The sequence below is a fragment of the Aythya marila genome (assembly GCF_965140915.1).
Source record: "Aythya marila genome assembly, chromosome: 14".
NCBI lineage: Eukaryota > Metazoa > Chordata > Aves > Anseriformes > Anatidae > Aythya > Aythya marila.
The window spans coordinates 16537149-16554775 of NC_139055.1; the positions used below are offsets into that span (position 1 = coordinate 16537149).

Sequence of the window (17627 nt, forward strand, 5' to 3'; positions counted from 1 at the left end):
TGTTGTTCTTGTTTTTTTTGTTTGTTTGTTTGTTTGTTTTGCCATTGATTTCACCAAATTTTCCTCTAAGGTTGAAAGCAGCCCTAGGTGACCCTGCAGGCAGATGAGACCTCCCCAATTCTCCTTCTGTGTCTGGATGCCCCGCTGCCCTTCTCCCATCACCCCACCACCCTGCTCCCACCACCACACTGCCCTGCTCCCACTGCCCAGCAGAAGCATGCAGGGCACCCATCCCATCCCATCCCATCCCATCCCATCCCATCCCATCCCATCCCATCCCATCCCATCCCATCCCAATCATCCCATTCCATCCCAATCATCCCATTCCATGTGCTGTACCATCCTACCCCATCCCGACCCACCCCATCCCACCCACCCTACCCCATCCTGCCCCATCCTGCCCTATCCCTTCCCACCCCATCCCATCCCACCCCATTCCCATCCCATCCCCTCCCCTCCCTCTCTCTCTCTCGCCCCCTCCCCGCCGCCCGCCCTCTCTCCCGGGGCCGGGAAGCGGAGGGAGCCGCGCGGTCGCTCTGCATATTAATGAGCCGGCAGCTTTAAATGAGCCCTTTTAAAAGAGGACACGCGGGGGAAAGCGGCAGAGCTCGGGCAGCAGCACCGCCCGCAGCCGCTCCTTCCCCTGCCCGCAGCCGCCCCGGGGACAGGGACCAGGACAGAGACTGGGATAGGGACAGTGACCGGGACCGGGACGGGACCCGGCGAGGGGACAAATTAACCCCCCCGGCGCTTTTGAGGCACCCGCTGGCTCACCATGAAGCTCCTGACAGCGGCTTTGCTCCTCTTGTTCATCGCGATGTGCTTAGCCAGCGCGGAAGGTAAGGGTCTGTTTTGTTTTTTGTTTTTTGTTTTTGTTTTTTTTTTTTTTTTTTTCTGCCTATTCCTATTTAAACTTCTCTCCGGGGGTTGCTTCTCCACTATTTTTTGATTCGTTTCCTGAGACCTCCGAGGAGGGTCTGGCGGTCCCCTGCATGTCGGGAAGGTGATGCACGGAAAGGTGTAAGGCAGCTGTGGGTGGCCCCAAAAGTGAAAACAGGGGGGAAGTGCAAACGGCAAAGCTGGGGCTTCCCTGCAAGCCGAACAGCCCCCGGTGCTGAGCACCGGGCTGTGCCCCTGGTCATTCAGGAACACACCTCCAATATCTCCTGAAAACGCACGGTGGCTTGCACGGGGAAGACAGAGCCGGGTTGGACGTGGTGGCGAGAATTGCACCGAGGCTGCCAGCGTGCCGCTTTCTGCTGCGCACAAAAACCCCAGTTAAAAACAAAAAAAAAAAATGCTCAGCTTTTGTCTGGCTGCAAATGCGTCGGAGCACCCGGGAGAGGCAAAAGGACTGAAAGTCCCACAAAGTCTGGGCGAGACACGAGCGCGGTGAGAACCTCACCGAGAACTGCGTTTGCTTGTTCAGTTCTAAGTGAGTCCCGGCTCTTTCATTTCCTCCTGTTAAACGCAATCACATTTAATCACAGCAGGTGCACTTTAAAAAGCTCCCCTATTTCCCGAGCCCCAGAACACACGTAGTGCTCCGAAGTCCCTTTCTCAGGGAGCCGCTACCTTTCCGTGGGACGTAGCAAAGGAAGCATTACCCTTTTTAAGCCCAACAGCGTTACAAAATTCAGCTTTTTCCACTGAGGCTTGCAAGACCGAGCTGGAGTTTGCAGGGGCACACAGGCTGCGGGCAGGGACGCTTGGTATGCAGGAGGCTCTGCAGTAAATGCCTTCTCTTCCAGGCGTAAAGTGCAAATGTTCCAGAAAAGGTCCTAAAATCAGATTCTCTAATGTACGGAAGCTGGAAATAAAGCCGAGGTACCCGTTTTGCGTGGAGGAGATGATTATGTAAGTTTTCCTTCATTTCTTGCCCTGTTTCCCTGTCACTGAGTTGCCTTGCTTTACCCTGCAAGTTCCCTCTTTGTTCTCTGCTTTCATCGTGCCGTGGCACTCCCAGGAACAGTCATTTGCTGTAACAGATGCAGTAAAATTTGTAACTCTGATCAAAACCCCAGCTATCAGTTTTTGACAGAGTTGTCTGCTCAAAGGATTAGTTCCTGAGCAGGCAGCGAGGAGAGGAGAATCGTTAGTCTGAGTGGAAACAGGGACAGACACGACCGCGAGCTGTTGCTGTAAAACCCAGAACCATTCACTCAAGTTTCTTTGGATGAGCAGAGTAAGAACAAGAGCAGAATCTGGTCCGCGGTGCCTTCTGCAAGGAGTTGTTAACCCAGACAGAGCCTGATTATTTTATTTTTTTTTGCCTGCCTCGGCTGGTGGCGATCGATCCCCCCATGCCCGGTGGGAGCACCCCGGGTGTCAGTGGGTGCTTCCCTCCAACCCTCGCTGCCAGCTGTGAACAATGCTGCTGGGATCCCAAAGCAATGCCCTGGAGAATTAAACCAAGGCAGGTACAGGGATTTTTGATATCTCTGATGGCTGGATCAAGAGGAGGTGTTTTCTTCCCCCTCATTTTAAGTACGGGTGGTTTGTGGGTTTTTTTCTGTCCTGTTTTGTATAAATTTACAATGCCCTACAAAGCACCAGCAAATGGGGCTGGATAACAACAGAGGGACAAGTTAACAGAGAAGACTGCAATGAGCTCCTGTCACCTAAGAGGGGAAAAAAGGATCCTGAGAGCAGCCGCACACCCCAAAAAGCCACAGACTGATTTACTCCAGCGTTCACAACACAGCATCTCAGAAAGCTGCTGTAACAGGACCTCAGCACCCTGCCCCACCACACTGTGCTCTGTAACATCCCCCGGGCCAAATCCTGCCCACGGGACTGGCACAATCACGGCAAAACCCCAGAAGCCACAGAAATGGCTGGCCAGGCTCCACAGAGGCTACGGAGGAGGGACGGAGCATCCACACTGGGCTTCTCCGGATTTACACCAGCATCCCCATGAGCAAGGCACAGCTCAGGGACCTTCAGTCCCAATTCTCTGAAGCCAGGACGAGCTAATGGCACCTGAAGAGGAGCATCACTGCCCAAATCAGCTCCTTGAAGTTTTACTTTCTTTGCATAGACCTTGGAGCAGCATTAGCGTGGTGCAGGGGAGCGCTCCTTGCAGCCCACGAGCGGCAGGACCAGGCTCAGCAGCCAGCAGGGAGGGGAGCACCCGGGTGAGGAAATACAGCTCATTGATGCAACTTCTCGCTTGAAAAAGAAAGCTGGGGAATCAGCAACCTCTCACACGAGCAGGCTGGTTGATGCTATTCAAGCCTGGAGGCTCACAGCAGCTCTGGGACAGAGCCATCCCATCCCATCTCTCTCCCGTGTTCCTGGGGACACCCCCGGGACCAGCTGACGTGCTGCCACCACTGCCCTTCCAACCACCCCAACAAAGCCTGAGGTCCATGTTGAAACCAAGCTTAAATTAATATTTATAGAGCCAATTTGTCAGGAGTCTCTGGATGAGGCACGGAAGAGCTGAATTCCTGCACCCCCGTTTTTGTTGCTGTGGTGATTGAAGTGAGTCGGTGAAGCTGGTTCCCCTCCTGCCCTCCTCAAAATCTCTTGTGTCTTCTCACGTGAGAGGAACGTGATGTTCGTGGTGTTTTGCAGATTAGACGTGGGTGTGTGGACGCAGTTTAGGAAGGAATGTGTCTTTGGCCACACACCCTCCAGCAGAGCTGTGGCACAGAGTAAGAGAGAGCCAACCCGAGTCCTCGGCCTGGTCAAAACCCCTCAGGACTCAAACCAGAACCCTGATGGCCCTGGGGACAGGGTTCTCGTAGGCAGAGCTGCAGAAAAGATGTGTGGGGCATGAAGCTCTGGGGTGTCACATGCTGACCCAGGGGTGCTCGTCCCAGTGCTGGAGGGATGGACACATCAGGAGGATTTGGGCTCAGGGACCTTCAGATACCCAAATCCCACCTGAAGGAGCTCATAAAGGTGTAAGACACCTTTATGTAAGAAAGGAGCTTCAGCCAACTCCTTGCCCAGAGTATCAGGTCTTGTAGTGTCCTTTAATGTCCCCTTACACCTGCCAAAAAAATCTTGCAGCACACCTGTACCCTAAGGGGGCATCGCCAGGAGACCAGAGCAGGGCCAGGTTAGCTCAGGGTGCCCCAAAATGCCACCACCCAAGGCTGTGCCCTCAGCACCGGGGAGTGCACAGGAATCACTGGGGACCACAGGGACATCTCAGGCATGTCCCCTCTGCCATCCCACCTCCAGAAGAGAAAAACTATACCCAGCATCAGAGCAAAGTGTCTGTGAGAAAAGCCTCGGTCATTCCCCAAGAGGCACACACACCATGGATCTCCTCCTTACTCTGCTCTAGCCATCCCCGAGCTGCCCTCCTTCACTCCTGGTGCACAACTGGGACTTGCTGGTTTCCAGAGCTGCTCCTGCTCCTCTCCTCCCGAGATTTAGCCTGTCCATCACTTTCTGGAAATACCTCCTGTGCTCTGTCATACGGGAAACTCAAGCCAAGGTCTGACATCAGGCAGCGCAGACGGCACGGCCAGGAAGGTGGCTGCTGGATGGAGAAACATCACGCTAACCTCGAGTCCCTTAAACCTTGCATGCCTCGTGCCTTCAGTGAGCTCCTGGATTTGCTCTCCTCCTCTTCAATGTACTGATCTCCTCAGGGTTGGCTGAGAGTGCCTTAGAGCAGAAACAGACCCTAGCTTTCAGCAGAGACCTTGCCCTTCTGTTGTCTGCAGCCCCAGAGGCTCTCCGAGGCCATCAGCTGTTTTTCTATGCATTTGGGAAGGGCCAAGTCCTGGCAACAAATCACCCCAAAATTGCCCTGTTCTGATGAATTCAGCTTGTACCTGTTGGACGTGGAGTGGAGACAGCAAGCAGGGAAGGAGATTAGCTGGATGGGAAGAAGAAATTGAGCCCGACACTGACCTAGGAAACGTGGTGAGCCCCTCAGCTGGGCTGAGAGGCAACCTGCAGGGTTTTATGTCGAGTGAGGGCTGCCCTCTCTGCACCAGGAGGGGAGCTGGGAAAGCTTGCAGGGGCTTCTTGTTGGGCTGGGGGAGATACAGCTCCTTTCGGAACCAAACCACGCTAGAATCCCATCAATATTCATAGATACGTCTGGGTTTCTGCCATTTTTCTGCTCGTGCTTCTAGCAGTGTTTAACTAATTCCATTACAATATTTTGGTTAGATTGAAAACCATTTCCCTGTTACAGACAGTATTTACAGAAAATGAAAAAATATAAAAAGAAAAAAAAAAGAAAAAAAAAAAAAGAAAGAAAATGAAAAATTAAAAAAATAAATAACACAAAAATTTAGGTTTTTAGGTAGGGTTTTTGATCACAAAAAAATGAGTAACAAAAATGGAAAACCACTTGAATTTGATTCCTGAGATATGATAGCAGTCTTAATAGTTCTGGAGAGCCACCCTTTTGGGAAGCAGCTCCAGGTCTCCCACATCACCTCGGCTGTGGCAGACTGACCAGGAGGGCTTCACTGAGTGCCCTGGGCTCAGAGCTCACCCTCTGGGTGGGCACCCTGCCATCTGCAAGTGTTTAAATATTGCTGACTGGGCAGGGCTGGGGGGGGGGATCGATGATCCAGGTCGGATCTTTTCCCTTTCATGCAATGCTGTTGAGCCTAAGGGAACCCTCTCCTGCAAGGACCTTGCGGCTGCCTGACTGAACCCTAATTAAGTCAGCTATTAACCTCAAAAGAAAATATCCAGCAGACAGGCAGAGCGAGCTCCCTGATTAAAAATACCGGGTATGTCTTCATCTGGTACGACTTAGCCTAGCTCTGTGGACAGGGCTGACAGGCACTGATTGATAACAGCTGAAGATCCGCTCCAGCCTTTTTACAACTCAGATGCCTGCCATAAAACTCAGCGGGAAAACCCTGTTATTGCCTGCCTGGGTGAACGCTCTGAGGGATGTGGGCATTTTCTGGAGGGTGAGCAGCGGGCTGGGCTTGCTGCGGTGCCCCTAACCCCTGCTGGCTTCCCTTGCAGCGTGACCCTGTGGACGCGGGTCAGAGGCGAGCAGCAGCACTGCCTGAACCCCAAACGCCAAAACACGGTGAGGCTGCTGAAGTGGTACAGAGTATGGAAGGAGAAAGGCAGGTAAGTGTGAGTTTGCTCCGCAGGTGGAAATTTCGGGGGCGAGCAGTGGTGCACAGGCACGCACTGCAACCACTGCATCCGTCACGGAGGAGGCATTTCATTTCCAAACCTACAAATATCAGCGGATGCTCGATGCGATTTCTTTCCTGCCACATGCACTCCTCCCTTCTATTTTAGGATTAGGCTCTTACAGCTATAAATAGTCTTTGTTTTCTGTTAAACTATTTGTCAGCTGATGTCCTCAGCTACGTACATGCACTCACCTCCTTTTTACGGGTAAAAAGCCAAGATGAAAAGCTAAATTACTTCCACACAGTCACAAGGAAAGCAGTCAGCCGTGCAGGGAAGAGACTGCCCCACTTCATGTCACACACACCAGAACTTACACCTTCTAATGCCACAAATCTGTGCCAATTTTAACTACTGCATCCTTCCCAGGGAAAAGTGACTTGCTGGTAAGATGCACCACCACCTTCTCCTTTGCAAGGAGGATTTAATTTCTTTTTTTTGCAAGCTGTCAGTTCTAGATAGACGAGAAGGAGAGAAACAAATGCCTGATGGTTGGTGTTATAACCCCTAGCCATAATGAAGGGAATGGCCAAACTCCTGTTGTAGCCAGGAAAGAGCCTCTGTGTGCAGCACAGTCCCCCCAAAGCCCGACCCTTCTTACCCACTGGGGAATTCACTCCCTGAGCCAAATCTAAGTGCAGACAGCGAGCTGCAAGCCCCATCTCCTGCAGAGATGAGCAAGGGCTCACCAAGCTCCAGTGCAGCTACACGGGGCCCAGATGATGAACACAGCATCAACATTTTTTAACACATTTAAACACTTAAAAAAAAAAAAAAAAGCATAATTAAAATGACAGAGGATGCTCAGCCCCGAGCTGTGTGCTCAGGAGAGGCGCAGGCTCCCCCTCTGTTGCTCGCCGTCTCCTCCAGAGCCCAAAGCAAAGCAGCCGAGCTGGGCTGCAGCCGAAGCAGCATCAAGTGGATGTGTCAGACGTAAAGGGCCTGATTTAAACCAAAGCTCCATAATAAGTAAACAATTTGTCAGTGCCTTTGGGCCAGCTGCACCAAGCCCACTGAATTACTCCCCAGGGGAAGGCAGGGAATTTGAAGTCAAGCATGAATGTTTTCCCCAAAGCAGCATTGCCCCTGGTTTTTCCCATTCCTTTTTCCTGGATTTCCCCTTCCTTTTCCCAAGGAAGACTGCTTCCACCTAAAGACTTTGCAAGAGAGGGATTTTTCATCAAACAGCTCTGCCAGGTCTTCTCCTCAGGTTGTAAACTAGAAAAAAAATAAAACAGAGTCTGCTGTTATTGCAAACATGACAGGTACTGTTAATTTATTATCCATTCTAGTGCAAATATACAACTCGTGATGTACTTCATACGTGGGTATGCGGGACGGATTCTCCAGCGGTTAAAGAGTATTATAGGATGGGGATTTCCTCATCTTACACATCCCAATAGCTGTGGCAGAACACATCAATAACTCGCTTCCCAATTTACTTAAGCAGAGGCTAAAAGGCTGGCTTCTGGTTTTTAATTATTTGGAAGGGAGCTGCTTCATTCATGGTTTAAATACTTTGCTCTTGGCTTTCCTCCTGTCCAGGGTTTATGAAGAATAAGAGGAAGCGGCATGAGGAATGGAAAGGACTCCCTTGGCTGGTGTAGGACTGGGCTCTGCAGAAGATTATTCCTCTCTCACAGACACAAGACAAATTCTATATTATTATAAAGCACTTTTTACCAAGGGTCAGTTTTTACATTTTATAGCCGCGTGCAAAAGGCTTCCAGATTTCACGAGCATCTGTTGCACTTCAGATTTCACACCTGTCTGCTTTGTACTGAGGTCGGGAAAACTCATGCTTTGCATTTCAAAGAGTTTGTTGTTTGTTTTTTTTTTTTTTTTTTTTTTTGTTCTGTTTTGTTGTTTGTTTGTCTTTTTTTTTAAAAATGTTATTCATTCATACTTCACTATGATTGCAATCGAGCTTTATAAGCTCATTAGGCAAACAGCAAGGTTTGTACAGGTATTTTACAGCCGTGTCCCTCACCCTTTTGCTCTGGGAAGGCGGTGGTGCCTGTCGGGGCATCGCCTTCATCCCAGGATGAAGAGGAGGGTGCCACCGAGATGCCACCCAGCCTGACGTGAGGTCCCTCAGTTTGTCATCAAGTGCGTGTGACCATCCTGTGTGTACCTCTTCTCTTATGGACTCGGGGTCTGGCTACAAGGCAAAGCGAACCACACATCCCTGCATCAGAAAGCATTTCCAGCTCGGTTGGTTGGTTTTTTCTATTACCACTAAGGAAATTGTTTTTGTTTTTTTCCCACCTGAAGTTCTTACGGGAAGTTTGTGGCTTCAGTACTGAGACATTTTAAGCTTCGAGACTATTGTGTATGATTTCCTAGATTTGTAGCAAAAAAAAAAAAAAGCCTTTAAAAGGTACCTTTTTATGAAAAATATGATAGGGCAAACATATAAATACCTATATATGTTTTAGTCACAATACAACATATTCATTATTTTGAATGTAATACTTCAATGTTAAGCAGTGCATTCCTCTTTTTAAAATAAAATAACAAAACTACCTTTTCATTTGTAAATACACTATAGGAAGTCTCCCTATATTATCTTTCTGTATAATGTACTGTACTGCTAAATTATCATATGCTATTTAAATGTTTGAAATATTTAGAAGGTTGCATGCAGATTTCATATTTCTTTCTAAGACAAACGGGAAAAAAAAAAAAAGTAATAAAAAATATATTTAAAAAAGCTGACGATTGCTCTTAAATTTCCTTAAACCACCAGGGAACTCCAGCCATTTCTAATAACATTTTTAGTGGGAAATTTGCTTTGGGAAAAACACTAAATCAGGGAGGGTGATTTAGAGTCAGGGCAACTTGATGACACTGGGATTAGAAAACATTATTCTGGTCCTGTTTAATTCTCTTTCTCATTTTAGGATTTGGATTTTACTTAAATACTGAGGAATCCAGCTACACAAGCAATGGCTATGCCTTGTGCCTACAGCCACTACTCTAGGGTTACACTAAATAAATATAAACCAACCACCCCAGGTGTATATAAAAGCAAAGAAAAGGCAGTGAGTTAGAAGAGATCTTGGCTAGATGAGGGTGGGTTATAGAGGGAAAGTCAGGTGAGCCTGTGAGCCTGCATTTCTTCTATGCTTGGAGCTTCTGCCCTTGCCCAAAGGGACAGATTTTGCACCTAATAAATGGCCCACCCAGCTCATACACAGCTCCCACCTCTGGTGATGCTCCTGCTAGATCTTAACTGGGTTTTGATGCACAATAGATTGAAATTCCTCATGCCCTGAGCAGCTGAAAAGAAAAGCAGCAGAAAGAAACGGTAAAGGCAGCAAGAGTTTCACAGCAGAAAGGCAGCCGGAGTCCCCAGGCAGCCCTGCTGCCCTCGCTCGCCTGTTCCGTTGCTGAGATCGGTGTAATTCCTGTCGTGGAAATCCATGCTGTCCAGGCTGGACACTCCTCTGGGCTATATCAAGGCAGTGCCTGGCTTCAGTTCAAGAGGTTCCTCCAGTTTGGATAGAAAATAAAACATGCACACACATTATACACCTATACACTGTGCAGAGCTGCAGGAGAAGGAGCTGTTAGATTTCAATTTTCCTGCTCTGCACAAGGAGGCAGCTACACACTTCAGATTCCTATTCGTAGCATGCTTGAGAAAAATCTCAGAGTATGTAAGGAATAAAAACAAAACCTCTGGGGACATTAACCACAAGGCGCTGCTTCGGGCCGAGCATCTGACACCAATCTACGCGCAAACCCAGGCCTGGGGGCTCTCGAGCTGCCCCTTGCATTCCTTGAGTCTCATTTTAGTGAAACCAGTAGTTTTTTTCCTTGAGGAGGCTGGATTTCAACATGCCGACAAACTTCAAGAAAGAGTTTATGCTGATTTAACAACTACTAGGCGATGAATCTGCTGGAGAAGCACCAGCGAGGTTGCACAAGAGGTGCCGTGCACCACCGGGTGCCCAGACGTGCCGCAGTGATTCACACTTCACAGGACAGAGCCTGTACGAGCAAATCTTAGCCCAGGGTTGGTCTAACATACCAAAGCCACTGGAGAAAATTTGACACAGAGGAAAAAAGTAAGTATTTTTCCCCCTCTGATACAATGGGAGTCTAGAGAAAACGGGCTGTTCAGTTCAATATGTTTAAGCTGAAATCCATCAGGATTTTAGGATAAAGCCACTCTCTGAAATGTTGTTCAAAACCAAAGAAAGGAAAATCTGCTGCTCTGAGCTGGTCGTTGCATGCCTGTTAGACCACAGCTCTGGGCAGGTTGGGTGAGGCCCCACAAACAGGAGCAGCACCCGCTGCGCTCCCCACTACTGCAAGGGGAAATAGCGCACCGGAATAATGGCTGCACACGGGAGATGCCAGCTGATTCCCTTCACACCAAAGCAGCTTTGCTAAAACATTAATAATTAAATAAATAAATAAATAGTAAAAATAAAAATAAAATAAATAAATAAAAAATGTAGGCACCTCCCCCAGCTAGGTTTGGTGGCAACCTCAGGATTCGCCTTTGTTTCCCCCAGCAGATTTGCAGGTCGTGAGGCCACGGGAGCCCTGTCCATCCCCCTCCCCTATGCATAAGCCACATATTTGCCCTTCAGGGCTGAAAAATAAAGCCCTGTCATCCCCACCTTGGGGACAGGGACCTCCCCGGTGCCCCTGTCCCTCCCTGCCCTCTGCCGTGGGTGTCACCAGTTGAGGAGCAGCGCTCTCAGGTTTTATTTCAATAAAAGCAGGAGGGTGAAGCAAGCAGCTGCGGGGAGAGGACACAATAGCAGCAGGACCTGCCTGGCCTTTTCAGCAAGCGCACTACACGGGATTAGTAATGTTATACAGATCCTTTCACCACTTGCCTTTCACTTGCTCATATACGCTCTGGGTCAGCAATAGCCAAAATGTTTATTGAGGCGATAGCTGGCTCATGTGTGCAGGACGGCACGGTCTCTGGGCTGGTCCCGTTCCTGCTGTGCCCCCACCCCATGAGCTCCTCAATTTGTGGGAACAGGAGCAAATGGGAATGAAACCCACCACCCCCAGGACTCGGCATCCTGCTGATAATCTTTTCCCCTCCGAGGCCAGCTCCTAAAAATGAGGCATCTCAATCCAGACGCACGCAGCATCTGAGGATCTCACCGACACCAAGTTGCTCAGCACCTCTGGAAACAGGGAAACTGTTTCTGGATGAGTTTGGGCTCAGGATCCAGGAGGCTGGGCAGCCTGCTTCAAAGCCTCAGCCACACTGACTTCATTTCAGGGTGGCTCTCACTTTCAGCACTCTGTAAATTTTCTGTTGGAGCACTCGTGCTGGGATTTCTGCTTGTTCAGTCTGTTCCCTTCAGTGGGAGGCGTGTGGTAGAAGTATTTTAGGGGTCTGTAGCTCTCATTTCCCCTGTGTTTGCTCTATCAGGAACACTCCGTCTGTCATTCACTGGTTTTCCTCTGATCCCAAACTGCAAAGAGCCTAGTGACCATCTTTGGGCCATCACCTCAATCAGTGGCGTTTAGGCAGCGATGCCATAGCCGTGTTCAGGTCACACTAGAGGTGCTGAAGTGTTTATACCCAGCACAAACCCAGAATTTGGCCCTGGGGTTCTTTCCAAAGACCCCCATTCCTGTGAGCCTGTAGTACCCAGCACTGTGCAAGACCCAAGGGATGTTTGGGAAGGGGCTCAGCCCTGCTTTTTCTTGGGCCAGCAGCTGGAGAAAAGAGGAAAGCAGGGCTGAAAGGACATCTAGTGGCAGCCCCGAGCTTTCTCAGCCAGCCTGGGGACACCTCCAGCCCTGGGGCTGCTCAGAGGATGCTTACACACAGGTGTGTTCGCCTGCTGTGCATGCTAAGGATGCTGTGGCCCTTAGGACAAGTGGCTGTCACCACACCTGCAGGACCACAGCCACCACACCTGCACAGGGTGCTGCTTCACCGCACAGCCCTGGGAAGGCTCACTCCCAAACAGCCTGCCCCAAATCCTCCAAGAGACCCACAGTTTCTGTCCCATGGGCCAAGTCCCATGGCTTTGTGCCAGCTTTGACTTCTCTCCCCCTGCTGCTGCCTCCTCCCTAGTGAGCCCAGGACCCAGGAGAGCTGATATTCCCCAGGTGCTGCATCCACTCTGTGTCCTCACACCTGACTGCCCAACTTCCCAACAGTTAAAGAAAAGGAAAAAAAAAAAATCATGCTATCACCTTGAATGCCTAAAGAGGACGACTTGCTCCTTCTTGCTGGGTATAAGCACACCTTCAGCCAACCATCAAAATAAAGCCAAGATCCCTGGAGGAAATGTTTTATAGACATGCACTAACATTTATCTTAGAAAGGATGAGTGGCAGGTGGATTTCTGGTGCTCCTGCTGACCTCTGTGAAGCACTCATCTCCCCTTTGATTTGTCTCTCATCTTCTGCCTGTTTCTACTACCAGCTCCTTGGGCAGAGGCTGCTCTGGTGACACAGGTGGAGGGCACCCAGCCCAGCAGGAGCTGTGCACGACACGACACAACACGACACGACACGAAGTGACAGGGAGGCAGGCAGCCAAAGCCTGGGAAAAATCACCACACCCGTGTTTTTGTTTTTCTTCCCACAAAACAAAAGAGGTCAGTGAATTCCTTTTGGATGGGTTTCAGAACCTCAAAAAAAAAAAAAAAAAAAAGAAGTCTGCTGCTGTTTGCTTAAGGCTGATAATTACAGGAGTAATTATGATTTATTCCCATCATAAATCTTCGAGCAAGAAAAGGATTTTGAGGCTTGCAAGATTTGCTGGATGACAGAAGCAAAACGCAGCTCTAATTGCCCTTCTTTGTTGTGTTTAATTAAGGATTCCGAAGCAACTGATCCCTGTGTCTTTTCATGGTTAGAAACCTGCAAGGAAAAGAAGCCCTCGCTGCAGAGCCACCACTCGGAGCTTTGTTGGGTTACTAGGCGCTCTCAGTGCTACATCTGAACACTCAGGACTCCCAGCAAAAGAAGCTTATTAAAGGAGAAGAAATGTTACAGTAGTTTTTGGGGTTTGTTTTTGGGAGACTTTGGCAATTTTGAGCTCACTTGTAATCCCGGAAGAAATGCCTTTTGTCTCTATCCCTCGGCATTTCTGCCTTATTCCTGCCCATTCCATTGTGCTGCATAAAAACTCTTCTCTAGTACCTTCAGAATTGCACCATTTACAGTTTTTTCTTGGGGTTCACTTCAGCTTCTTCTCTGACTCAGGGAGACCTAGCACTTCTGCAAATACCTCAGGAAAAATGAGTGAACCTGGAGTTGCCCAGCTCCCTTCTTCCACCAGTAATTCCCAGTCAGGCACCTCTCCTCCCCAGCAGGAACCAGTTTGCCAAGTGCTACTTCTCCAGTTCAATGTGTAAGTGACTGGCAGGGTGTTCCCTCTCTTTTTTTTTGTGCAACAGCTAAAGGAAAGCTGCCAGGGAAATCCAGTTCTTTGCTGCAGGAATCCCTGTGAAGTTGTCACACGTGGCCCTGAGCGATGCCACCCAGCCACTGCCTCCTGCCCAGGCTCTGCGAAGCTAAGGGGTGAGGCAGCAGGACCTCCTCGGGATGCCTTGTGAGTCTGAAGGCACTTGGGGTGAGTTTTGGCAGAAAGCACTTGCACCTGATAAGCAGGGCAGAGTTCGGGCCACGGGCAGGACCACCACCCAAGGGAGCACAGTCAAGGAATCAAGAAAAAAAAAAAAAAAAAAGAGCAATCCAACAATATAGAAAAGGTGTCAAATTGAACTTTTTTTTTTTTTTCAAAAAAATAAAAAGTAAATAATAAAATAAAATAAAAGCTTCTTGGGTTTATCATGCCTGGGAAGCTTCTTCTAATATGAGGGGGGAAAAAGGATGGGATGAAGGAGGACAAAACCAGCACAGTGCTCAAAAAAAAAAAGAAAAATAAATAAAAAATCGTCATCATTACCGATCAGAGCAACAGGATCTGACCTCAGCTCATTCATTTTGACCACAGTGCCAGTGCACTGGGTCCCACTCCCAGCCCAAAAGCCCTCCTGGTGCTACTGGCACCACCCTGGTGTCTTGGCATGGCCAGGTGCCAAGGGCCATTGCCTGGAGACTTAATTGTTTTTATCTTAATTAACCACAGAACCTGGAAAGGATCAAACTCAAAAATCTGGAGTTGAGACATAAAGTGAAAGATGTTGTTTCCCTGTAGGAAAAAAAAAAGAAAAAAAAAAAAAAAAAAAAAAGCCTTTTTCCTGTTTTCCTAGAATTTCATCCCTGCGCTCTGCAGTGACTTGCTTCTCACAGAGATGAGGCATGGAATTTTTTTTTTTTTTTTTTTTTGGATAATCCTTCCTAGAATTCACTACAAGCAACGACAAGAAATTTGGCAGAAGAAGTTCAATGCAATAGAAATCAAAAGGATTTAAAAAAAAAGAAAAAAAAAGAAAAAAAAAAAAAAAAAAAAAAAAAAAAAGGTCCTAAAGCAAAGAGTGGTAAAATAAAATAAAATAAAATAAAATAAAATAAAATAAAATAAAATAAAATAAAATAAAATAAAATAAAATAAAATAAAATAAAATAAAATAAAATAAAAATGAAAAAATTCCCATGCTCTGAGAAGCCGCAGAGGGCTCCCCGCCCTTACTGGAAGCAGGCACCAGACTCGCCCCGCAGCCCCGCGGCTTGGTAGGGGCTGCCCCCTCCTGGCCGCATCCATCACCTGCAAGCCCGGGGATCCCCTGGGGTCACTGACAGGTTGATCACGATACATAACACCAAAGGCTGGAAAATATTTTAATAAAATAAAATAAAATAAAATAAAATAAAATAAAATAAAATAAAATAAAATAAAATAAAATAAAATAAAATAAAATAACAAAATGCTCTGTTTATTTCTGGGGGGAAAAAAGGCACCTCTTTGGGATAGTGACCACCTGTACACACAAAAAAATACACAAGTAATAAAGAAGAGATCTTGTAAAGGACATCTCTATAATTTTGCAGCCACATCCGGGTCCCCTCTGCAGTTTGCACAGTGGGCTAGGAGGTTCGGAGTCTTTCCTACCTCTGGCAGCTGTTCTGGAGAAGTTTGGCTGCACTGACTGCAGAGAAGTTATCTCGAACTCCCACCAGAGTAAATGGAAACAGGATCAAGATCTGCAGTGCATTAATCCTGCTCTGAAAAAAAATCAGTCCTCTGGGCCTTTCTCCAGGAGGGTTAAAACCAAGGAAAGGCCATAGTCTCAAGTGCTACATTCACTTGATAATTAGCAACTGCACTTTGACTATTTATCTGTGAGTGTGGAATTTAATGCAATTTAATACATGCTTGAACCGGAAAAGTGAGCAGCATCCCTGCAGCAGAGGCACAGCAGAAACACACCAGCCAAGACCGACTTCAGCTGCTTGTGGAGCTGCATGAACCCCAGGAAAAACTCACCTGAAACAACATTTGCTGTTCCTTCACCATGTTCCTCCACTGTCTTTCTAATTTCCTGGCACCTATAACTAATAATTCATACTTTTTTTTTAGTGTTTTACACCTTCAAGCTGTTCTAAAACACCTTAGCAGACCCAAAAACTGCAGCTACCCTGGTAGAAAAGTAGTCAGTAGTCACAGGCCTAATGCATACCCTAAAAACTAAAATACCTGTGGCTACCTGTGTGCCACCCACTGTGCCCAGTTCAGCTGCATCCGTAAGCACTGGTCCCAGCAAACCCAGCACCTGTGTGCTGCCTGGGAGCTGCCAAGGGCTCTTATACTTGCAGTTTAACACTACATTTATATAAAGTGTATATTTTATATATACACCCAGAGGGATTATCACAAAGAGATACTGAAAGAGCTGGTGCTCAGCTGCCAGTGTCAGCAACACCAGTCCCCTACCCTCGCTGCGAATGCTTATAGTGGGAGGGTTCAAGCAAGAACTGAAGATCCTCAAACCTGTATTTTTGTCCCTGAAGAACAGGAGCATTAAAAGATATTCTGCACATCTCATACTAAGGTAGTGAACTGCAAAGCAGCCCTGTTAAATGGCTGTTTAAGCCAATGCAAAGCACTCCTTTACCTTCTAGAAAGCAGAGCAGATCTCCAAATTGTTCACCGTTTGCTTTTGACCAAGTTTAATGAAATTTGTTTGAAAAGCAATAAGACATCCTTCAAAAAGATGTGTTTGCATAGGAAAAAAAAAAAAAAAAAAAAAAAAAAAAAAAAAAGTGAGTTACTTTAAAAGCTGTTGGTGCATCCTTTTCACTGTGCTGTCACTGAAGCATCCTCCTTCAGAAGCAACCAAATATTTCATCCTGACATTTTCTAAAACTCACATTTGGTTTGCTCCTGCACTGCAGTGTTCACACTTGATGCTGTATTTTCTCAGAGCCAGAGGCAGCTTCCAGCGGGACATGCACTGCAGGCTGACACAGCCTGCTGGACATTACATGCACAGGGAGGTATTCACACAAAAAAGCTCTTCTAAGTCAATTTTTCTCACTCTGAAGATTTTATGCTTGCACTCAAAGCCACATAAAAATTTTACTGAGATAATAATTATAAAAACAGAGAGAGATGATTGTTTTTAGAGACAAATCTTTCCTACCTGAAATGAGAGGGTGGATGTATTTGAAAACCACTCAATATAAAAAACATTTCTTTCTTTTTTTTTACTATTTCCTTTTTAATGTATGTGTACTCTAATTGAGAGAGCACAGCAAGGACTTAGGTGTGATACAAAAATTTCATCAGGACCCCGCGAGACCACCTGTGGCTTGACTTTCCTCTCCCATTTTGTGAGCAAAATGCATGTGAGCAAAAAGTATGGGCTACATCACTGCTCTCAGGCATTTGTCTTGCCCTTAGCTATGGCCAGAGGCAGGGAGTACAAAAAAAAAACCCTCAGAGGCTGTGGGATGGAGCTGCTGGATCCTTTTTTTGGGGTGTTTTCTGGCTCTTTGGTCCTTCCTGGCCTTCCTGCTGGAGAAGGGGGGAATTAGGATTGTGCAGCCCCTCCGCGCCCTGCTCATCCTACTTCACGGCTGTGCCCATGCACCTGTGTGCCCGTGTTCACACGCGTGTGCACGCACACGTGGGGATGCACACGGGTGTGCCGTGCTCCTGTGTGTGCACAGAGGGTGCAGGCATGCACAGGGGGGGCTCCAAAGCCGGCCCCCCCCCCCGCCCTGAACCCCGGGGAAGGAAGCCGGCAATTCTCTGCGGGCGCAGCCCGTGTCGGTACAATGCCAGGGAAGGGATTATGCCGGGATTAACATTTTAAACTCCCTCTCCAGACCTTTCCGACTCCAAGATCCTCAGGCCAGCAATCTTCCTGCTGCCTCCGGGTTGTGGCATTCCGGGATTCAAACCCCACTGCCAGGTGAAGTGGGGAGAGCTGCCCGCAGCCCCCAGAAACCCCAGCTTTGGGGTTTTTTTCTCCTTGTCTTTAGCCATTCTCTCAGTTTCCCCCGCTGCGGCCGGGAGAAGACCCCACGAGCGCTTTTCTTGTCGCCTGCCTCCTCCTAATTCCTGGTAATTTATCCCGTAT

The 17627-nt window shown here is 47.9% G+C and overlaps 1 protein-coding gene across 1 annotated transcript; it reads left to right on the top strand.

Annotated features, from left to right (window-relative positions):
- The first annotated feature begins 720 nt into the window (after nt 1-720).
- CXCL14 (C-X-C motif chemokine ligand 14) lies at nt 721-8882 on the top strand. Its single transcript, XM_082771272.1, has 4 exons — nt 721-839; nt 1752-1857; nt 5959-6069; nt 7684-8882. Exons 1-4 carry the CDS (start codon nt 776-778, stop codon nt 7697-7699), a joined length of 297 nt encoding a protein of 98 aa, XP_082627398.1. The 5' UTR covers nt 721-775; the 3' UTR covers nt 7700-8882.
- Nucleotides 8883-17627: the final 8745 nt, after the last annotated feature.